Source organism: Morchella sextelata, assembly GCF_020137385.1.
Source record: "Morchella sextelata strain SCLS chromosome Unknown scls_19, whole genome shotgun sequence".
Taxonomy (NCBI): Eukaryota; Fungi; Ascomycota; class Pezizomycetes; order Pezizales; family Morchellaceae; genus Morchella; species Morchella sextelata.
In genome coordinates, this window is record NW_025408634.1 from 530,176 (window position 1) to 552,943 (window position 22,768).

Below are 22,768 nucleotides of genomic sequence, written 5' to 3' on the forward strand. Positions count from 1 at the left end.
GACAATTCTAGGGTGCCTAAAGAACACGGTCAACGGCCACGGCTCGAATCCGAAATGCAATAATCATCTCTTTTAGCGAAGAATCAAGATCGATCTCCCCGCTCCCGCTCTGAACTATGGCTTCCGCATCGAGCCGTGACCCGAAAGTTAAGGCAGAAGCTGTAGGTATTTCAGGCTTTTCCGCGATACGCAATCTCGGTTTGCGCTCGGTCGTTGTTTGGGGGGGGACCTTATGTATCTATGTACATACAGCCAATGCGCCTATCTCGGTAGATACGGATTGGTCCAGTAATGGATGTCTAGATCTGGTGTACTATGACTAGAGCATGTTGAGGCGGCGACTGCTAGGAATAGTACTATAGTGGGAAATCAGGGATTTCTTCTTTTAGGCGAGTACCACTTGTAGGAATTTTGGGAGTAGCGATATTAGTAAAGTCCAGAATCCAGATGGATGGTATTTCAGATCATCGTGTTGAAGCCCGTTCTTCACGAGCTCTGATCAGAGCATATGAAAAAGAAAAAAGGGATTGTGGAACAATTGAGCAAACATGATAGCCACGATCAAAATATTCATGATCTGGGTTTCTCGAAACCTTTTCCCTTTACCTCGGCAAAGTTTATAATAATTAATATTGATATCAGGGGTCTCAGCTAGGCGCGTCTCAATTGTGATGTTGTCGCCTAGCATTTTCGTTCCAAGGCCGGGTAATGTGTGCAGTAACCATTTCCAGTCTCAATATTCGACTTTTGTGAACGCGTGCGTATTACCTAATTAATAGGCCTCAAGCTAATGGATTCTAATGTCCGATAGGGCGATTGTACAAGCGACATTGATTCTAATATGCGATGTTCATTTCTTTGATAACTTATCTGTTGTGGTTTAAAGCCAAAAACGCCACGTTCAAAGGGCTGTTGGAAGAGTACATATACATGGTGCCAATAGGGGGTGTAGAATAATCCGTTCTAGCATCCGTCATAGCCATCCAGTTAATTAGGTTATTTGTTATCCGTCATCGATATCTTCTTGTGATATGTAATATCTAATCTCTCGTTTCCTTCCAGAAAGAATCGCACCGGAAGCGCTCCCGCTGTTACCAACACACCCGCGGCAATCTCTTCCCATAAACGAGATTTGTCGGGAAGATGGATCTGCGTGAGTCTCAGCCCTAGAATAAAGTTGTTGCCCACTCAATCAGTGTAATGTAGTGTCACGGGGGCAGCATTTCCGACTTGTATATATCCGGGTAAACGCGGACTCTCCTTAAACTGAGACCGTAAACAACCAACAACAACCAACCAATAGTAGTACCTGACTCTTCGTACCAAAACCGAAACAAGTAACACTTCGCGGCCGAGATTCCAACAAAGATTATTAAACGGAACTTCCTTAAGATTGAGGGGTCTAGATTCTCAAGTTTTGTTGTGGGGGCTGGGCGTGAACCACAGTTTGTATGATATATGGATTCTCCAACTTCGCTCCGCGGCCTGTTAAAAGTAACATAGGTCCCCATTCTTCGGGTCAATATTATTTAGTGTATCAATGGTTCGAGTGAGCCGACCACGAGGCGGCATTGCGTTTTTGACATTCGAGAGGCTTCCGGGTGGATTCAGTCGCGGTTCGGCCCGCCAAGTGGTATACCTCCAGATTCTTCACCTAAAGGTAAGAAATCTAGGCTTTCAACGCTGACCTCGGCCTTGAGCTGGTTTGTTCGGCCAGATCTAGTATAATCCAAGCTCCATGTACTGTGATGAACAGAAACCGCGTTTCATGGCAACTGTTGTCTCGTGCCCGCCTCTTTCGTCGGGCCTTATTTTGGTGGTTGGTGATATGACTTCATAGGAAAGCTAAAGCGCCATAAACACCAAATTTAGTTACATGTTGTTTCCAGAGAGTGAGCACGAGACTTATCTGGGGGAGGTTAAGTTTACCTTGAAATGTGTTAATTATCATTCCGCATCGGTGCATCTACTACGTGTTAATTCCTTTTATGCGAGTTAATATTAGTTGCAGCTCAAACACAGAACAGCATACATACTTCTGGGCAGAACATTGGTCTTGTTGGGATGGGTGTTGTAATACATGATTCTTAAGCTTGTGATGCTTGTGGTAGAGAGTGCTGGTGTCTGCGGTGCTGTGAGAACTCGCTGTGCTGTTCTTGCGGTGGATGGACGCACTGGCTAGACCTCAGACTGAAGATGAGACAGAGAAAATCCGAGGAGGAGGAGAAGGAGGAGGCTAAATGTGATGTAGCCACCCGCCATGGCCTTTAGCTAGTCTAGTAACCTCCCCTTCCACTAGTGTGTTTTTAGACTACAATACAAAGTTGCTGACGGAGGATCGAGCTTTTAATTGGTAGAGTTTATTCATAATTTGGCATCAACAATTTAATCGAAATACGGTATCGATAGTTTTTGCCTCTAAGAAATCACGTGTTTTCGTGGACTGGAATCACCAAAAATCACTCGTAGCACAGGTCTTTTGTATTAACGCAAATAATTTCGACCAGCCTCGCCATCTGCAATTCCTATGGTGATACCAATTAAAGAACAATTTAAAGATATGTTTAATCATCGCCATATCTTTCTTTAGTTTGGTTCATCACGTCCAGCCTCTCCATGATTTGTAATAACTGCTTTCAACGTATCTCCAAGGTCTCCACAAGCGTTATTCAGCGCCTCTAGTGCAGTAATTATGTCGTTCTCAACTGCTCTCTTCTTTTCCAATAGAGATTTAAGTCTTTTCAATACCATAAGTTGACGACGCTTCCTTTCCCCCCACCCCGCTGTCAGAGAAAAATTAAATTGAGGCCCAGGGGGTTTGGGAACAGCAACTCACTCCCGAGCCGCAACCAGTTGAATCCATTGCCTTGCCTTCTTTTCAGAAGCCTCAAAATCCACTTCATATGCGTCTTCTATTTCCGTACGGCGGCGAGCTCGGCGGTCTTTCGACTATGATCCTCGACTGTCTTAATACTATGCAGTGTAGAGTAGATGATAAGGATACACGTACAGCTTGCATCATACTCTCTAAGATCTTACTTAGAGTTGCAATCTCATCTTCTCCCTGCTGTGACTGTGACGGTTCCTGGGAGCCAGTAGTCTCATCGTCAGAGGAAGCTGCTGCTGCTGGCGGCGATGGCGGCGGCGGCGGCGGCGGGGCAAGAAGTGGGGGTTTAAACTTTCTCTGTTTAGTGACATCAGGTCCTAATACAGACTTTTTGGGTGGCATTGATGCTGATGAGTAGAGACTGACTGCACTGAAGCTGGTGATGATGGCCTTTATGATAAAACAGGATCCAGTGATGAGTACGAGTATGGCCTATTTAAGGTTCCAGTGTAATACGTGTACTTAACTACATGCACTCACCAGGAGCCAATATTAAGCTTTTTTTTTTTTTTTCAAATGATATACGTATACATGTACTTATTCTGCAAAACAATAAAAGGCCTAGCTACTAACTGTTGAATTCAATAGTTAAAGATGACTAATGATTCAACTCTCGTAATTTTACAAAATGAATTGAGTTGAAATCAGTGTCTTGAGATTCGAGGGGACCTAAACCACAAACTAATCCAATACCACTAGTGTATTCTCTCGGGCCGCAAGATTTCCTTCCTCCTGCTTAATGTGCGTTGGCTACAACACAAAGCTAACTCGAGGAAAACTTTGCCCATCACACGTGACGTCAACTCAGATAAAGAAAATACTAGCAAATAGTACACTAAGCAACCCTACACTCGCTCGGACGCTTCTTCTCCACCTCCTCTTCCGGATCCGGATCCCATGATAGTTCCAGCCAAAGTTCCTGATGTCGAGATTTCCAATTAGAGTGTCGGATCTTTGTCAAATCCCTGGAGTTCACTTTCACTTCATCCCCGCTCTCAGGCACCCATTTTAGGCAACCTGGCTCAGTTTCCTCATAATAACCGGCACAACGGAGAGATGACCTTCGGGTTTTTGGTGCCCCACCCCCTTCCTCGTGTAGTTTGAATAGTATTTGTACAGGATAATTGCGAGATACATCATGGTATGTACGGCATGTACCATGTCGGACTGAGATTCCTCCACAGTGACGGATATGTACGCGCCAGATCTTCTTGTTAGGAGTGTTTCGTATTGTTTCCCGAGTGGTATTATAGGGAGTCGCTATTGTGCGAGGGCAGAATTTATATTGCTTGTATCTCTCGTCGTGTGTTTCCTGGTAGAAATCCTCCTCTACTTCAGCTTCAACCGGCTGGGGTTCGGTGCCATCTGTCTCCCTATTCTCATCCTCATGGGGGGAGGTCTCATTATCTTCAGCTTCAACAGGCTGGGATTCAATACCACCTGTCTCCCTATTCTCATTCTCGTGGGGGGAGGTCTCATTATCTTCAGCATAAACACCCCCGGGATCAAGAGACATGGCCTCCATAGACACAGAGCAAGTGTCAAATTCCAGGCGTTCCTCCATCTCGGCTTCCTGGTCTAATTTCCGTTGCAACTCGTTCCTGGGATCCGGCCGAGTTTGCTCTTTCCGATGCGGCGGAGAATTTTCATTCAAATCTGGGTCATAGTCATGCCCTCTTCCCACTTCAGAAGAGGCTATGAGCCATCTCATCACTTTGGAATCATGTCTCTCCTGTTCAACCTCAAGCTGACCTGCAGGAAGTCTAGACTCATGAGACGTGTTGGGACCGAGGGGGGTACCTGGAACTCCATCTGTGGGCAAGAGAGGTAGATTTTTACGTACTGGTTGTCCTGACATTTATTATATCTCACGAGTGATTGAATAGTTGTCTGAGAGGTCGCGTTGCTTGCCGAAGGAGTGGGGACGTACTTGTGTTGAATAAAAATAAGAGCGAGATGTTACAGTTGCAGCCGAATGGGAGGGGTTCAGCTTCTTTATTTCCAGATAATGCAAGTTATAATAAAGGTGGCCGATTCATGAGAAATCCTGAAAATAAAATGTGGTATCCTCGCAAAGGGTCGCTCCGCAACCTTAACGTGTCAGTTATTTGCGTCATAAAAGATCACTCGCCGCCGCATGCAACACTAAAAACTTGATAAAAGAGTGACCGTGGCATGTCTGATAGTGAGAGTTGTTCGTAGATATTGTTGTTTTGTAGTCTTTGCTATCTGTTATTAGTACTGTGTCAAGACAACGAGTTTGGTTGTCTTGATGATCATACGTATTTACTTATCACGTCTTTGTTCACTATAAAAGGAGTTTGTTACTTCTGTTCTCGTTAATAAATTCAACCATAAAATTCGATTCTCTTCAGTCTTTTATAAAACCGCGACCTGAATAATAGATATTGAGGCACTAAAGGGTTTAAAACCCGTAGACATACAATCTAACTTACCATCGTAATTACGTAATGACGTTACCGCATGGCTTTTTGGTTTGGTGTGACCCTTAATCCAACCCCAGCTCATTCACTGCCCCGCTAGAGCTATAGCATCGATAACTTCATATCATCAACAGAGTTGTTCATCTAGTCTTGGGTATAACTATGTGGTCAGTCTCGCAACAACTACGCTATCTCAGTACGCTCCCGTAGCTTGTTGTCGCTGCTACTAATAAGTGAACCAGTACAGTACGACTTACAGAGAATAACAGTCTCTAAGACTACTTGGGGTAATTAAGGATGTGCTCTTTAAGAGGCCCTGCCCGCCCTTTGAAGGGCCTACCGGCCATACCCTTGAGAAAGGCGAATCATTTTAACCCAGTATGCTCGAGGCTTCATCGGCGGTTTCTAATATATGTTATAGAAACACCTGCAGATATCTCATGCTATGGGATACACCAAAAAAAACCCTTTCAAAATCTAGCAAAATTTACTAACTCCCCATCTACTTATATCAAACGTTTTATTAACCTTGTCACCAACTGCTCCTTCACCATCGATCAAACCCTCAAAGTCTGCAGGGGGTATAAGTTCCTCCAAGTCTGGGGGAGCTTCGTTGTGCTATCTCGGGGAGGTAATTCAATAAGGGCGGTAAAGTACCTTTCCTTCTAAACTACAGCCTATACCCACTCAAAGTTCGTTTCAAGCACAATATATGTTGACTGCTAGACTATATCATGACATAGCATATTCTTATTTATTGGAGTTAGACTTACCGATATCTACCACGCCAAGACCCAATCAATCTGGGGGTATTCGTCACACCATGCATGGGGCAATGACGGTTTCAGCTTCAACAGCGGGCATCCTCGACACATATTGCTGAGAGCACTATTGACTCTCCAGGATCACCGGGAGTGAGTTGTAATTGCTCAAACTTCGTAAAGACTGTTGACTAAACTAATTTGATTACTGGAGCAAAGATATGGGAAATACCGTTGCAAGCCTTGGCGTGGTTAAGAGATTGATAATGAAACCAAATACGACTGGATTTAATTGAATGTGCCAAGAAATATACTAGCATCGCAACATATCAATCATGATATATCACTCGCATCGACTAGAGTTTACAAAGGGCCAAAAGTCCGTCTCGGCTACAACCCCCATCCTAGTAAACTCAAACTCAACGGTTTTAAGAGGAATATCGCTCTGTGGTACGGGACATACCTTATCTGTCACTCATAGGACGGGAGGGGAGGTTTCGCGAATCGCTAAAACCAACCTGTGGCGTGAATCACAAATATACTGAGGGAGCATAGATATAAACCTTAGCGCTAGTCGGGTTTTGAAACTGGGGGGGTTAAACTGAGGGATTTTGGAATGGGGATACTTGTAAGTGATCGATTCAAGAAAGAATACGCCAACTACCCAACTCTTAAGGAAGTTTCCACAACAGCAATGAACCGCCGAACTTACGCTTTGAGTAACGCGGTGCTCCAGGAACGAAACGTCAAAAAAACGCACCACATGCGGTTGTGTTCAAACCATAAAGCCATAGAGTACAGCTCAAAGCCACACATTCTACGGCATCCACCACCCCTTGCCTCAATCCTTGAAACACCAACCGTCGCAACCAACCGCGCGCAAGATCCGTGTGGTTCGCTCCGCCCATGACGTGCGAGCATGTAGCTGTCAACTCGCTCATGTCAATCAATACCCGCATTCTCCGGTGTGCTGGTCTTACTGTGCTTTCCGGAAACCTGGTCGATGGGGTGGGTGCGCGATGCACGGTGGCGATGGCGTCGAGTGATATTGCATGATGCTCATCCTGCCGATTAATTAATGAAGAAAGCAAACCGCGTGCATCTTAGCAGGCAGCTGCAGTTTTTATATTTTGATTACTGAGGATATTCCACCACCTCTTGCTTTTTTTGTTTGTGTGTCCAAGGCGATTGAGGCTATGGGGAAAGTGCACATTTGTGAGTAAATATAAGCAGGCCGTTGTCATGTCAGCATGCGTCGTCAACGCACGTACATCATGTATACACCAGAGCTTTATGTCATGAGAGCCCTAGGCCTGAAGAGACCCGGGTATGGAACTTAATTATTCAAACCCGCTGTTGCCCATCTAACCTTTCACTAATTAATTAATAGATTCATTCATTTCATCTACATTAAAAACCTCAAAGAAACAAACGGAAATCATCACCATCCAATCATATCAAGCAACCATTAATAAGTTGAGCAACCATATTCCCATAACGTCGCGGGTGCTTATCCATCCACATCCACCCACAGTACCTGCCCCCTCCACGGACGTTGGAAAAAAAAAATGACCCCACTAAAAATAAACCAATGAGAAGGTTTCGATAGTCGAACCTTTCTCCCCCCGCCCAGTTTCAGCCTTCAACAAAATATGACCGAAGCCACGGCTAACTAGATGTCACATCAGTTTCACATGCATACGATATCAATTTTTTCAAATCCCCAATTGCGCTCAAAAATTGCAACAAAGAATAAAACGAAAGAGAGGAGGAATGCGGCGGGAATATTTAACAATTGATTTTTTTTTGTGTCTGAAGTTTGACAGAAAAAGTAACGGGTGTATTTAACTTTGAAGTAGATCAGGCTCTTTGAAATGAATGTGGAAAAAAAATAAAAAAGTATTGAGCAATGTGGGGGGGGAGGGGGAGGGGGAGGAGGAGCTGAGAGATGGATTTCTCAGATGTATCCAAAAAAGAAAATGGGGTATAAAAAAACAAAAACAAAGGGGGACTTCCAAGTCCTCCAAAGTGGAACTAGCGAAGAAAGAAGAATAATCAACATTTGTAAATAACCAAAAAAATAATGTGGCCAACAAAGGAAAAATGAAAACAAACAAACAAAAAAAAAAAAAACCCAGAGAATAAATAAAAACAAAACAAAAAAACCAAAACCAAGAAGCTCATGTACCACCAAACAAATTGCCTTCGACTCAAAGCGAATCATCGCCAGAGGAGACTATACCCGCATATGCCAACATGCCAACATCCCATCTTGTTTTATCACTATTTTCCCCCCACGCTCACTTCTGCGACCCCGCCGACGGCACCCGCGCAGGGAACGTCGCCGACATGGGCGGCGGCGGATACGTCGCCGACAGCGGCGCCTGAAAGCTCACCGACCGCGGCGTCGGCGGGACCCTATCCCCGGACGAATTCGGCGGCGAGATCGACACCCTCCGGGCCTTGTGCGGCGCCGTGGCATAATTCCCCTTTGGCGGCCTCTGCAGCACGATCGGCGCGGGCACGGGCGCCACCGCGCGGCCCTCCTCCTCCTCCTCCGCGCCCGAGAGGTCGGTGCCGGTGCCGGTGCCGTTGCCGGTGCCGTTGAGCTTGTTGTAGGCGGTGTTTGCGTCCGTCTCGTCTAGCGCGGTCTTTGGCTCCGAGGAGCCGGCCTGGGCCTCGAGGTCCTCGGCGGCTTGCTGCTCGCGCAGCTTGGCGAGCCAGAGCTCGGAGCGGGCCTTGTCGCGGACGTCCATGGACTTGCGCAGCTTGCGCTTGGAGGCGAGGCGGTAGAAGGCGAATGCGTAGACGGCGATGGTGATTGTTTCGACGCTGATCTCGATGATGGCGCAGACGAGGACCCAGTCCTGGTGGGGCGTTAGCTGGGGCACGGGGGGCTAGTGGTAGTGGGGCTGTGCTTGGGCGGGTTGGGGGGGGCTGCTACGGGGGCTGCTGGCTGGCTAAGGGAAGGAGAGGGCAACGGAGGGGAGAGGGCAACGGAAGGGGGCAGAGGAGAGGGCAACGGAAGGAGAGGGCAACGGAAAGGGGCAAAGGAGAGGGCAAAGGAGAGGGCAAAGGAGAGGGCAACGGAAAGGGGCAAAGAGAGGGCAACGGAGAGGGCAAAGGAGAGGGCAACGGAAGGGTCGCAAAGGGTCGGAAGGGTCGGAAGGGTCGATAGGCCCCAAAAGCTTACCTGCTCCCTGCACACCAGCTTGTAGTTGATGTCCTGCTCAAACAGCTTCCGCCGCACGTTGTCCTTGCACGCCCACCCCCACAGGTCCTTGCCCTCGGCGCTGTTCCGGCTCCCCTGCATGATGCCCGCCGCAATGGCCCACATGACAATCGTGAAGATGAACGTGCCGACGGCAAACACGGTCCAGTACACGGCCACCTTCTCGGCGCGCTTGTGCCCGCCGCGCCAGTAGCCGTACATGATGTACAGCGAGATGCACAGCGACACCACGGCGATGCACAGCACGACGATCTGCGGCCACTGCGGCGTCGCCACGGCCCACGGCGGCAGGTTGTTGCGCGGCGCCATGTGCTTTGTGGAGTTGAAGATTGCAAAGGTGGAGGCCACGAGCGAGAGCACGACCAGGCTGCAGGCGCAGTTGATGCTGCGCAGGAAGATCTTGGCGAGGCGGACTTTCAGCTTGACGGCCTATCCAAAAAGAAGAAAAAAACAATTAGCAAACAATCATTCTACAATGGATGGATGGATGGAAAATGAAATGAAAAACTAACCAAATCCCTCTTATCGTACTTCTGCACCTTCGACGAATACCTCTCCACATCCGCCTCCTCCCTAAACGTCGGCGTCTTCAACGCGGGCGTCAGCGGCGTCATGGGCACCGCCATACCCGCATACGGGTCCCGCCGTCTATTATTCGCCGGCGGCGGGGCCGGGTACGACCCAACCTCGCCGTTCACCACGCCCATCGACGTGCGGTACATATCGACGGCAATGGGCTGCGTGGGCTGCGTGGGCTGCGTGGGCGGCGGCGGATACGACGACGACGACGACGAACCGGGCTCCTCCTCCACGACGGGCGACGGGTACGAGGTGTTGTTGTTGCTGTCGGCCATTCTCGATGACGGCAGCTGCTGGGTGTTTACTGTTGTTGTTGTTGATGGTGGCGGTGGTGGGTAGTCCTGTGCCTGCCCGACGCCGAACACGATCGGTGCCTGTGAGTCTGCTGGTGATACCGGGCTGGTGGCCGAGTGCTCGTGGTGGTGGTCGTGGTCGTGGTCGTGGTCGTGGTCGTGGTCGTGGTCGTGGTCGTGGTCGTGGTCGTGGTCGTGGTCGTGGTGGGTGTTTTGTGATTCTGGCGTGGAGCGGTAGAATTCCTCTGGGTCGACTTGGGGGTTGTGGTATTGCTGCTGCGACTGGAAGCCACTGTCGCCGACGGGGGAGTAGGGGGTTACGGTCGACGCTGTCATGGCTTTTAAGTATTGATTGCTGCTGCTCACTACTACTGCTAGTGTTGATATGCACGGACTGCTTCGCTTTCGCTTTGGCAGAGAGCTAGGAGCGAAGATGACTGAGGGCGGGAGGGCGGGAGAGGGGGGGGGGGGGGTTGGTTATATTAACTATTGGAGTGGTAGGGTATGGGTAAGCGTTGTGGCACTTCAACTAATCAATCAGCTCCTTGAGCTGCGTCAGGAAACAAAAGAAAATGTGAGGAGAATCGGACAGTTTATGCAAGTAAGCCAAGCACAGCTTGACTGAATGGTATGATTCGAAGGTCAAGTATTAAAAGGTGAAAGAATGGAAAAGCCTGTGATGGGCTAACGGAGTAATAGTAGTGAGAGGAAGAGATAGGCACCGTGGAATGATAAACGAAAGAATGGTAGGTGGGATCGAGGGGAGGAGGGGAGGGGAGGGGGGGGTACAGAGGATGAGGATCAGGTTAAGAAGAGAAAGAGAAAGGGAAGGGAAGGGGGGATCCGGGAAGGCAGTGTACTTTAGAAGCGTCCTCTCCGTTTGAAGGGACGATCACGAGTATCAGAAACTACTCACATTCACTCTCCCGTCTGGGAAACGCCAGACAATTGATCCGTTGGACAGGAAGGACCGAGGAACCAGATGGAAGGGAGGACGCGTATGAAATTCGATATGTACCTTGTTCGAGAAAGAAAAAAAACCCCGCCGCGGTGACAATAATATACCCTTCCAGAGATGGAAATGACGGGAAATACAAAAGATCAGTCAATGGGGTCTCCGAGGTGATGATTGGGGAAGTGAGGAGAATGACTATATACGGGCGGAGGGGTGGCCACTGGACTACTGCTCTTTACTTCTTTACTTAGCTGGAAGGGACTGGGCTCATTGATTCGACTAGAGAGTATCTGAACCAACAGATAAATTCTGGCCAACCAACATCGAGCTACCAACAATAAATGGATGTCCGACAGGCAAATGCATACATGTGCGTATCCAAAAAGAGGTAAATCGGGAACCCACGCTGGGTTAATAGCTACTCCCCTGCCAGGCGTCTCTCACTTTTTTTTTTTTTTTCCTTCTTCTGTTGATGTGATGGATATTAATCGGGCGACATTATGCATGGGGGGAGGTCTGGTGGTGGTGGAGGAAATGGGAATTGAAAGACATGTCCCCGCTCATTGACCCCTGCGACTACGCGGGATTGGCCAAAGCTCGCAGGGATTGGGCCATAGCTTCCAGGGGTTGTCGGCGCCTACAGGCCAAGCGAGCGTTGTGCATCCGATTAGTGGACGCCCACTAGATGAGACTAATAATTTGCCGGAGGTTGCGTGCAGGGGGGGGTAGGACGAATCGATGCGGTTGTGGAGTCTGCTGGTGCGACAAGCAAAACCTCGTAGCTTTATCTATATCTTTAACTATTTGCGTGTCCTAACCGCTTTTTGATCGCATCTGCAGTACGCATCTGGCCTCACTGGCTCATGACAGCTGAGAGAGCTCGAAGGCGAACGGGAATCTCTCAAACCCGACACCGCCACATAAAGCCTACGTCGTTCCCCGGGGAATGGAGACGGATCCGGTTCGGGGGTTCACCTTCGCTGTCTCCCAAGGCACCACCACCACCAGCAGCAGCAGCGGCGGCGGCGACTTACTAGCAGCAAACAGTGAATCATCAAAAAAAAAAACGTGCTTGCAGTTCCCGACGTCTGTCTGTTTTCCTAAGATTGGACAGGAAATCATTACTTTCTCCACTATCCATACGTTTTTGATGTGCTACTATTCCTGGTAACAAAAAAGGCTGACTAGAGTAGATCAATACTCTTGGCACACCACTTGGTTAAACCCCTCAGGTTGAGCGAGTGTGGGGTGGTAAATAATGCACTTACTTTTAGCACGCTAATTTAGGAATCGCTGCATGGCTGCCTCTTTGGGCCCTGCATCCACACCAAAATACAAGAATAACCCACTTTCGTATCAATTTGTGCACGGAACGTGACCAGTCTATATATAAGTTCCAACAGGAAAGACCCAAATCAGGCAGGATCGTAACCCAGGTATCAAGGCTAATTTATTCGACCCGTACCGAATGAGGTATTTTAGCTTTCTTTGTTGGCGAGCTGCCACGCCACGGGTGCCTGGTACCCAACCACGTGGGAACCGGGAAGAGAGGAAGTGCAGGAAGGACCACTTCTTCTGCAAACGGTGCCGGATACAACGGTAGCGAGAAATATGTCAGAACACCATGTGTACCTACCCATGATGATGATGTAGGTACACCTGTAGCTAGATGCTGCCACCAAGGTCATACGGGTTGTGCAGAATGATAGTTTACCCGAAACGAATCGAATGCACAGTCTCGTACTCCAGGAACACCGAGTAAAGAAGGAGACTGCGTATGGTTGATAATTATAAGACTGTGCATATTCTGGCTGATGGGTATTCAAGTAAATAATAATAATGATCACTGATAAGGTGCAATTGACTGATGCAGTAGAAAACAAGATTCTTGATCAATACAGCGGTTTGGTGCTTCGGTCGAGACCGAAAAGCTTAGATCAGGTCGAGTGAAGACTAATCACAACTCTTAATACCCGTGGGATATAGGTGCTGGTATCAAGCAGCTATCCGTATTTAAATGTCCAGTTCCCTCATACTCGGTGGGTTTTTAGTCAACTGACCTACGAGGGATCGATCGCGAAAAGGGAGTCGCATATGCCAGATTATATCCTTCCTGTCTTTCTTTTGGCGATTGAAGGATCCGTTGATCTGGGGGAATTGAAAAACTTTATTGCTAACTTGCAATTCCATTTTAGAATATTCCCGGGATATATATATTCCCTGACCCCAGTACACGCCAAAGTCCTTGCTCACCGGCCTGCGCTGCACCCAGGGAAACAATAAGCTGCCGAGTCGCCCCATCGATGTTACCCCACGAGCGAGAAACAAAATCCCAGCTTTTCATGCTGCTGACAATTAATTATTATCGATCATCGCTCGGGAAAGCATGAGCATATATTGGTGCCCCAGGGGGAGAAAAAAAAAACCAACTAATTAGGCGCCCGGAATAATGGCAACACCCCCCCCCCCCCCCCTAGGCCTCCCTCGCCTTGTGCATGCGTGCACGACAGATCAGAGAGAATAAGAAGAACATGAAATCCGCCGGTTTTTTCGTTTCATGGCATTTTCTCGACCCTGCATCTTAATTGAACCTGCGATGCTTCTCCACGGCAACATACAGTACTGCCTCGTGTACCTGCGCTGGAATGAGATGAGCGCGTGTGCAGTGGAATAAGCTTCCCGCCCTGCGCTGCGCGCTCAGACGGATCCGGCAGCCTTACGCAAAATTGCGCAGGGATGGGATCGGCAGGAGGAATCGAGGGTTACCCGGATCAACTGATGGCCTCCTCTCGGGCGCGCGCTTAACTAGTAGGAAGTGCACAGACGAGTGACGCATGTTTTTTTGCTATTGCGACATCGTTCGGTGCTGTTTGGACTATGTTCTCGTTGCCGCGAGAGATGCAGCAGCCTAATACTCGAGTGAGGTTTGTAATAAGCGACCCAAGAAAAAAGAAAAGAAAAAGGCTTTTTAAACTCGCACTCTGGCTAAACGGGAGTTATGGGAAATGCCTTGATTTTGATTGTTGTCGGAGATGCGTCCGTTGGTGGCACGAGTAGTCATCTTTTACTCCTGAGAGTATAGTAATAATATGGTTTCGAGATTGTTAGGATACCGCAGCGGCCGGAGATTCTGTGAACCTGGCGGGCGGTTCTAGATGGCTTGGCCCGAGTGATCTTGTGAGATTCTGTTTTTGCATGTGTGTGGTGTGTGTGGTGAATGCATCATGGATTCTCACTCGGCCAACATGTGGTAACTTTCGTTTCGGAGTCATAAACGCAAGTGGGCGTATACTGCTTCTGAAACTGATAGAACTGGTTAGTTGCATTTGGTGGAGTCATAACTGTATGGACTATTACCTCCGGTTTGGACTGAGTTCAAAGAGCTGTTCATAGCTGGAGATTTCCGCAAGACGTAGAAATCTCGACACACAGTCCGGCCCCAGTGAAAAACAACAATCCATATAATATTCTCAAGACACGAGAGACGAGAATACTCTCATTCCCGGGCACTCGAGTCTCGTTCAGATACCCGAATCATAGGCAATCACTCGGCTCTCTCAAGGTTGCCAAGCTAGACACGCGGGGCCAACACCCTCAATTGACAGGACAGGTCGAGTTGAGTATAGACTCTGGGAAATATGTGATAGTTTCTATTAGATTCGGGAATGGTTTCTAAGTAACTCGGATGTCAGAGATAATTGGAAGCTCTAGGTGGTGGGATGGAAGCGGATGGGATTGAATGAGGAGGTTGCATCGATTCTGTTATTCAGGTCGCGGTTTTACAAGAGACTAAAGGGAATCGAATTGTATGATTGAATTAATTATCAATGAGAACAGAAGGAGTAAGCTCCTTTTACAGCGAACAAAGACGTGGTAAATAAACACGTATTATCAAGACAAGCAACCAAACTCGCTGTCTTAACACAGTACTAATAACAGATGGCAAAGACCGCAAAACAACAGATTCTACGAGAGATTCTTGGTGCTGCAGGTGATGTTCTGCTGGAAGATTGTACTGCTGGAATGTGTTCTTTGAACCTTTGAACTCTCATACGTAGCTAGCTTAATTACAGACGTCGCTATGCTTGCAATAAGGTAGTTGTTAGTAGCTAGCATTACGACATCCGGCAGCCCTGTTTCTAGTCAACGCCCCAGCGAGGAAGCCGAACCCGACAATCACAAATACCAAGAACTCAGCTAGCTACCTGCACACCATTAGTACCAAAAGATACACCCACGCCTGTACTTCCCATCACCAATCCCCCATTACCCGGCCTCCCCTCCCCAAGCTAGCTAGCTCCCGTCCCCGCCAACCCAACACCTCCGGCCGGCCCTCCAAACCTCACAGCGCACCCCGCAATGTCCATCCGCTACGCCGCCCAGCGGCTCTCCTGCTACTCGCAACCACCATTACCCCTAGCTTCCGCACACTTCCTCGGCCTTAGAGCTTGCAGTATACCCCGCGCAGCATTCACACCCCCGCCAATTACAGCATTACAGCGCCGGACCCCACCATGCCCGCCGACGAATAGACAGTTCCATGCGGCGCCCCGCATGCACAAGGACCACCACTTTGACACGCTCAAGTTCGTGCAGAAGCTTCAGGAGGAGGGGTTCTCGGAGGAGCAGAGCGTCGCGCTGATGAGGGCGCTCAGCGACGTTATTGAAGAGAGGTGTGTTCTGCCTGTTAATTCGGTGGTGGGGGCCAGCCGGGAGAGAGTTTGGCTGACCGGCGGACTGTGCTATAATATGTAGTATCCAGAACCTCACCCGCACAATGGTACTCAAGGAGGACCAAGAAAAGATAACCTACGCCCGTACCTCCCCCCCCCTCCCCCCCCTCCCTCCATTCTCCACTAACACCCCCCTAGAAAAAGTAGACTTCGCCAAACTGCGCAGCGAGCTCGCCACCGTCCACTCCGGCGAACTCAAGCCCATCCGCAGCGAGCAAGAGCGCCTCACCTCCGAGATCGCGCGGCTGAACGCACGGCTCCGCGAGGAGATGCAGCGCACGCAGAGCTCGGTGCGGCTGGACCTGAACCTCGAGAAGGGGCGGATCCGCGAGGAGAGCAGCGTGCACGAGCTGAAGATCAAGGAGACGGACAGCCGCATCGAGAAGGAGGTGGGTGATCTTAGGGGCTTGCTGGAGAGCGTCAAGTTTAGCACGTTGCAGTGGTTGATTGGTGTTTGTACGGGCACGGCGGCGCTGTTGTTGGGTGTGTGGAGGTTGTTGATGTAGTGTGGGGGACAGGGGAGAGGGGGGTGGGGAGGTGGTGTTGGGGGGGTTATTATGTTCTTTGGTTTTTTTTAAAATTCTCCGGTTTCTTTCATTCTTGCGTTTTTATTCGTATATATTGAGCTTCTTCTTCCTTTTTCTTAGCGTATACGCAGGGCGGGTTTGTATATATATATCTCAGTCCACAGCTACATCATCATTTCCCTCCCCCATGCCGGCGGTGAGTCGTGAAGCCAACCCCCCCCCACCCCCCCCCCCCCCCAAAAAAAAAAAAAAAAAAAAAAAAAAAAACCCACACACCCAACACCCACCCGACCCGGGGAAAATCAACCACAGGGCTACCACAGACAGAAGCCGGCAGCGCAGTAGTTGTAAGCTGGGCATCGCAGACCAGCTATGCACGCCAAACGCTTGTAAGTGCGGGAGTCGCCCATTATTTTTTATTTTTATTTTTGGCTCATCTCATCTGATCTCTGGATTAAAATGATGTACTCGCTATGGGTATACTCGGGCGATTTTGTGTATGTGTGTGTGAGGGGGGGGGGGGGGAGGGATGGTGTGTGGTCTAGATAATCACTCGGTTTTAATACGGCTGGAAAACGGAACCGAAAGAAGGGCATTGGTCATTGGCACCCCAACGCCAACTAGTGAAGGTGTGAACCTACACCGCACCGCACCTGTCAACCCCGATTATCTATACACAGACGTAGCGTTGTTTCCTCAATGCTGGCGATGAGTTGGAATTAGAAGGATGTCATATATTAACTGCCGCGCGGGGAACTTAGAGAGCTATGACAATATATGGGGAATGGACGGTGGGGAGGCAAGTCCCCTATAACCTGGCCGCCGGAGGTACATAGAGCGCTCAGATTACACCCACCAAGCCCCGGCCCCCGCAATCTCTAGATAGGCCTACCCATAGCTATTAGAGAAGTAAGCACACCTCCGGAAGCCCCAAACCTGACGGTGGACGGTGGATGAGAACGCCATCTTGGCGCGAGGGCTAGGTTTTCATTCTGCCCCTCCCCCGTTCTCCCTCCCCGTCCCCTTCCTCGTTCTCCCTGGCTCCTCCCAGCTCTAAAAACCAGATACAGGACCTCCAGAGCTATACTGTGAGGTGGGGTGGGTGTGTTTGTAAAATATGTAGGTAGGGGAGGGGGTTGATCATGGATAATCACTCGACACGCTTTGGAAACGGTGATCTAACATGAACCTTGAACGACGGGCGTTGGTAATTGATGCCCCACTCACAGTACCCAAGCTCAATTAGTGGAGGTCCCGCTAAATACACCTGAGCCCACGCCGCACCCCCCTATTCAAACGCCGCTGCGTAGGCCCCTCTGCTAACAACGTCCAACTCTGCATCCGTAACTATCGCCCCACCAACCAATTAGCACCACTCCACCCATCCCCAGCACAACACCAGAGCAACACTCACAGTCGCCAATAACCAGTGCCCTCCGCCCCTCCTCCACACTGCCCCACTCCCCCGCCGGAAAGCCCCACAGTACCTCGAATCCCTCCCCCAGCGTCCGCTTCAGCCCCGGATCCCGCGTGTACTTGATTGCCAGCAGTACATCGAGCCCTGTACATACCATACGGTTGCTCTACACTTACCGCCGCCGCTGTTAGTCCCTAGCCCAACTAAACACCCCAGAGAGCTAACTTTACCTGTATCTCTTCACCGCCACCACCCACCACAACATCATCACGATCACCCCAAAGCTCCCTTAAAGCTTTAACATACAAATTCCTCACCACGACCCTTGTGACAGCGGGCACAATATCGTTAGACGCACTGTTCAACAGGTCTGCGACGGCCTGTGCTTCGGTGGGGGATGTGCCTTCGCGGATGGACCGCGTGTAGAGTTTCTCGAGAGAGATGGTGTAGTAGACGGTCCATGGTGCTGGGGGCGGTTTGAATTTAGGTTTGGGGATGGGGGCGGCGGCGCTGCAGTTACTGTGGTTTCTGGTCTGCTGGGTGATAAAGGTGATTCGGGGGTGGGGAGCGAGGAGTCTTGAGGAGGGAAGGCGGCGGAGGAGGCGGCGGGTGGATAGCATCGTGGAGAGGTATTGGAAGACTGTGTTATGGTAGTGTGGGTGTATCTGTCTCTGCTTCTGCTACTGGCAGCTAGACAGGAACCTCACCTATCATCGATCGAGTTAGTGGCGAGACTACTCTATCAGGATGAAGAGCTGACATATCACGATAAAGGTGATGAAATGATGGTAGGGGAAGAGAAGAAGAGCTACTAGCTTATGGCGGTGATTTACAGCGAGGGGACAGGAAATAAGGTTTCATATAAGGTTTACTAGTGCAAAAGTCGTTTGTCGGGCTCACTAGGTCTAAGGTTGGCCTCCAGCTTTGGAGTCGAGGACGAGTGTGGCTTTGGAAGATGGTACAGGAAGTGTCTTTACTGGTCTGGACTTTTGTAGCCGGAATTGGCGTCGCCATCACGATACTATTAGCAGCAGCAGCCATCACGATACTATTAGCAGCAGCAGCCCTCACGCCGCTTAGCCACATGTGTCATATTCTTATATGGTAGAGTAGTGGCGGACAGAAATGTACCGTAGCTGTGGTAAGTATAAAACATATAAAATGACTAGCCGTTTATTCTCATGGCTTTAGAAGCAAGGTCATCTATCACTAAACAGCCACGCTAGACGTACAATATGCATTCTCCGCTGCTAGAGCTCCATGGACCCAGCTCTACGTGATCATTACTAAATTAAAGGCCATCTATCACCACACCACTACCAGCCACGGTTCATATTCCCAACCCCTATATAGCTCCCCAATCCCAATAGCGAATTATAAACTCCATTTCAAAAGCAATCTTCTACACGCAACCAAACCTCACTACAAAGAAATATCATGATCCCTAGTACACGTCTACAGCATGAGAGCATACATTCGGGGGCTTCCCCCCGCCAATTCCTTTACCTCATGTTCATGTTCCTCTCCTTCATACTCCTCATGATCATCATCGACGGTGCCCAACACCCCTCCAGCCCGGACTCCCTCTTCCTCCCGCTCCCCACCACCCCACGCCGGGAATATACCCCTACACCCGACACACCAACCTACACCTGCCGCACCCCCACCCCTTTCAACTCCAGCCCTGCCCGCTACGACGTGCAAATCGCCGCCCTCATCTTTAAATACCATGCCCCCAAGGGCGACATCTGCGTTCAGGACAACAAGCGCTTTGCAAACTGGCCGTGGGCGTGTGTGCATCTGTATACGTTTGGGACGGCAAGTATTGGGATGTGTGGGCCGCCGGGGGCAAGCTTGGGGTGTCGTGAGGTGGCGGATATGGTGTTGGGAATCGAGGGGGTTTGTGTTGAGGAAGTAGGGGGAGAACTAGCGGCTTGGGTGGACGAGGTGGGGGGGACGGCGGTGTGGGGGGTAGGGGGGAGTATGGTGTTTGTGTATCGGAGTAGGTAGAATTTGACCCGTGAGTGGACTTTGCTGTGGGGGAGGCCGGAAGAAAGGGGGGGGGGGGGGGGGGGCTTGGTTTATATTGGGTTATGGATAGGCTATGAATGTGGTTATGTTGCCCGTAGGAATGTGGACGTTGTGAGCTTTTGCTGGGGTTTTTTATGTTGCTACTTATCTTGCTAGATACATGATGATCCAATTGTCGTATTACATGTAGTCATTGGTGTTGACTCAGTACGTGCATATTGTTCTTTAAATGAGATATTACTTCGAATTAATATTCCTGTTCTGTGGGTTGCTATTGTTCTGAAGCTAGCAATCATGAATGTACACCCGGCTATAAACGTTTATGGTGAGTGTCCAGCAATCGTGGGAGACTGCCCATTATACATACACAAGAGGGTGGCCAGTGGGTCGTGGTGGATTGTGATCGTAGGGTTAGGTGTCCCCCTAGCTAGCTCACTTTGCCTTCACTCCCTTAAGTATTACTTCCCGGCCTTTTACAGTTGTGTGGGCGAGCGTAGTCTAGTGGTAGACGCCTCGTCTTGCTACACCGAGTGGGTAGTCCCCATGACCATCAATAGGTCATGGGCTCAACTCCGGCGGTGAGAGTAATGCTCTGGGGTGTACGGCATGTAACGGGGAGTAGAGTCCGATATACCGGGTAGTTGATCTCAGGTCCTTCCGCGAATTAGGGCCTATAGCCCGTGAGGGGCGTATGGTCACAGCATTACTTTTTGTGTATTTATTGCCCTTTTCTTTTTTTCTCTTTTTTTTTTTTGAGGGGCCTGAGGGCCTTCCTTAGTGGGGTATGTGTGATATTGATTGGTGCTCTCTCTGGCAGACCTACAATTGCAGATTAAACTTAGGTTCTCGCTCATTATTTGGCCAATCGGCCTCGACTAGGCCGGTTTAGCGAAACTCTTTCAGGCCATATTCTTTTATAGTATAAGTAGATGTAGACAGAGACGTTTAAATAACAAATATTAGACTGACACCGCCCATTAGGGCCCGTTAATAGCTGGGTCAGGACAATAAGTACCCGGGCGGCCTATTCCGCTTTAGTCTTAATGAACCAACCAACCATTACATGTAGTCTTGTTGTGTCAAGAAACCGAGTGAGAAACCATGAGCCAAGCCAAACCTCACGCAACGCAATTGGAAACCAATGACCATAACTGGTACTCCGCGGGCGGGGCCAATGATTGGCTAGTAGATTCGCTTTACCGGTCTTAGTCCGCTTGGCATGTGGCCAGACGATATCAATCTGGAGAGAACAGCATGCGAATCTGCGGAAGCCAACGTCTGCCTTTCTTGTTATGGGTGTGATTAACACGGCAATGGGAGCTCCTCAGTCTTGTCCACACTCACGCACGCAATATCAACCCCACTTAAGATCGCACCATCAGCTCCTCAACTCACCACCGCAAAAACAACCTCACAACCCCAACTAAACCACTCACAACCCCAACTAAACCGAACCAGGCCCACAACCAAACCCACCAACAACCCCACCACCACCACCCACCCCACGAAACAACCAAAAATGCTAGAAGCCCTCCTCATCACCCTCATCGCCTTCCTCTTCCTCCTCTTCCTCGTGCTGCTCTTTTTCTTCGTCCTGCTCTCCACCACGCTCACACGGCTGCCGTGGCAGCTGGATTACCGGCGGCTGCCACCGGTGTGTTATGGTGGTGACTATGACCATGGTACGCGGGGGAAGAAGGAATGCTGTGGGGGCGGAGCTGGGGCTGGGGGTGGTGGTGGGGGGGATGTTGATGTGGTTTGATACAGCATCAGTACTAACTATGTAGTACGTTAGCAAGAATGGGGGGACGCAGTTTGGGCGAAGTTTTATTGCAATTGGTTATTACGTCTTTATAGGTTTTATACCACTGTAGCGTTATAATTATGGAAGGCGTTGGGTGCTGTTTCAGACCCTCTGATATATTATTATTTGGTCTTTCCCGGATTTCCCACAGGAGGGATGTTGATCCTTTCCGGCAAATATTTATACATATAACTTTTACTACGGCGACCTCTGGTATGCTATGACCTTGGTGGTTTGAACAGGTTAATGGCCAAAGCAAATGTAAGTCAATACTCCTCCTGGCCTATAAGTATATCGGCCCCTATATGATACAGAAAGCCAAGCTAATTTAATAGGCAGTAGTTTCATATCAATAGCGAAACATACATATGTATATGGGCGGCTTTAATATCGAACCTCGGCTCCCGCATGAGCCGAATCACAGGATATCACTCTCCGCAAACCACCATGGCAACCAATCAGAATTCGAATATTAATACAAAAAACACAAAAAAAAGAATTACAAAAGAAAAGACAAAATGAGGGAAAAAAACATACAAGTTTCAGTATACATAACACACGTATTAATTATGTAATCTTGATACAAAGACCTTTTAAAAAACACACCGAACCCTACTCTTTTTTCCCCATGCGCATGACGGCGGCCATACATCGATGTCTCTCTTCAAAAGTTCAAATTTTCGAATGGTAGACAAAAAAAAAAAAAGAGTAAACGTTCCCCCAGTTTATGGTACTTTATAGCAAGAGACATTATCATATGCATAACCAGCCAGGTCCAACAATTCTAACCCACCAGAAAACATACAGAGAAGCGAAGGAAAAGGGGGGGGGGAGGTGACTTTTAGAGAAAACAGAAACCCCAAAGCACCAACATAAGGACAAAAGATAGGAATAAGCGGGGGGGAGCAAAGGATGGAGAAGAGGTTGGAAGAAGAAAAAAAGTTAAAATAATAGACAAAGGAAAAAACAGTGTAAAACTGTATAACGAGTACCACAAGTAGAGTCCCACACACAACCTCCTCCTCACCCCAGTTCCAATGCTAACTACAGCTACATCGCTCTTACAAAAACTCGCCAAAATGCAAGACAAAAAATAAGAAATCTA

At 49.0% G+C, this 22,768-nt stretch overlaps 7 protein-coding genes across 7 annotated transcripts; 3 read left to right on the plus strand and 4 right to left on the minus strand.

Annotated features, from left to right (window-relative positions):
• Window positions 1-2,586: 2,586 nt before the first annotated feature.
• On the minus strand, window positions 2,587-3,229 carry H6S33_005039 (uncharacterized protein; the record flags this gene model as incomplete). The annotated part of the gene is made up of 3 exons (XM_044836382.1): window positions 2,587-2,767; window positions 2,837-2,949; window positions 3,011-3,229. The coding sequence occupies 3 exons, from the start codon at window positions 3,227-3,229 to the stop codon at window positions 2,587-2,589; spliced, it is 513 nt and encodes a 170-aa protein (XP_044690252.1).
• Window positions 3,230-3,722: 493 nt separating this feature from the next.
• H6S33_005040 (uncharacterized protein) lies at window positions 3,723-4,745 on the minus strand (the record flags this gene model as incomplete). Its single annotated transcript, XM_044836383.1, has 1 exon — window positions 3,723-4,745. One exon carries the CDS (start codon window positions 4,743-4,745, stop codon window positions 3,723-3,725), a length of 1,023 nt encoding a protein of 340 aa, XP_044690253.1.
• A 3,647-nt stretch (window positions 4,746-8,392) lies between these two features.
• On the minus strand, window positions 8,393-10,532 carry H6S33_005041 (uncharacterized protein; the record flags this gene model as incomplete). Its single annotated transcript, XM_044836384.1, has 3 exons — window positions 8,393-8,959; window positions 9,286-9,753; window positions 9,837-10,532. The coding sequence occupies 3 exons, from the start codon at window positions 10,530-10,532 to the stop codon at window positions 8,393-8,395; spliced, it is 1,731 nt and encodes a 576-aa protein (XP_044690254.1).
• Window positions 10,533-15,510: 4,978 nt separating this feature from the next.
• H6S33_005042 (uncharacterized protein) lies at window positions 15,511-16,390 on the plus strand (the record flags this gene model as incomplete). The annotated part of the gene is made up of 3 exons (XM_044836385.1): window positions 15,511-15,824; window positions 15,907-15,968; window positions 16,023-16,390. 3 exons carry the CDS (start codon window positions 15,511-15,513, stop codon window positions 16,388-16,390), a joined length of 744 nt encoding a protein of 247 aa, XP_044690255.1.
• A 1,309-nt stretch (window positions 16,391-17,699) lies between these two features.
• H6S33_005043 (uncharacterized protein) lies at window positions 17,700-18,448 on the minus strand (the record flags this gene model as incomplete). Its single annotated transcript, XM_044836386.1, has 3 exons — window positions 17,700-17,758; window positions 17,826-17,994; window positions 18,059-18,448. The coding sequence occupies 3 exons, from the start codon at window positions 18,446-18,448 to the stop codon at window positions 17,700-17,702; spliced, it is 618 nt and encodes a 205-aa protein (XP_044690256.1).
• Window positions 18,449-19,337: 889 nt separating this feature from the next.
• Window positions 19,338-19,834, plus strand: H6S33_005044 (uncharacterized protein; the record flags this gene model as incomplete). The annotated part of the gene is made up of 2 exons (XM_044836387.1): window positions 19,338-19,742; window positions 19,832-19,834. 2 exons carry the CDS (start codon window positions 19,338-19,340, stop codon window positions 19,832-19,834), a joined length of 408 nt encoding a protein of 135 aa, XP_044690257.1.
• A 1,544-nt stretch (window positions 19,835-21,378) lies between these two features.
• H6S33_005045 (uncharacterized protein) lies at window positions 21,379-22,019 on the plus strand (the record flags this gene model as incomplete). Its single annotated transcript, XM_044836389.1, has 3 exons — window positions 21,379-21,615; window positions 21,906-21,924; window positions 22,003-22,019. 3 exons carry the CDS (start codon window positions 21,379-21,381, stop codon window positions 22,017-22,019), a joined length of 273 nt encoding a protein of 90 aa, XP_044690258.1.
• Between the last annotated feature and the right edge of the window lie 749 nt (window positions 22,020-22,768).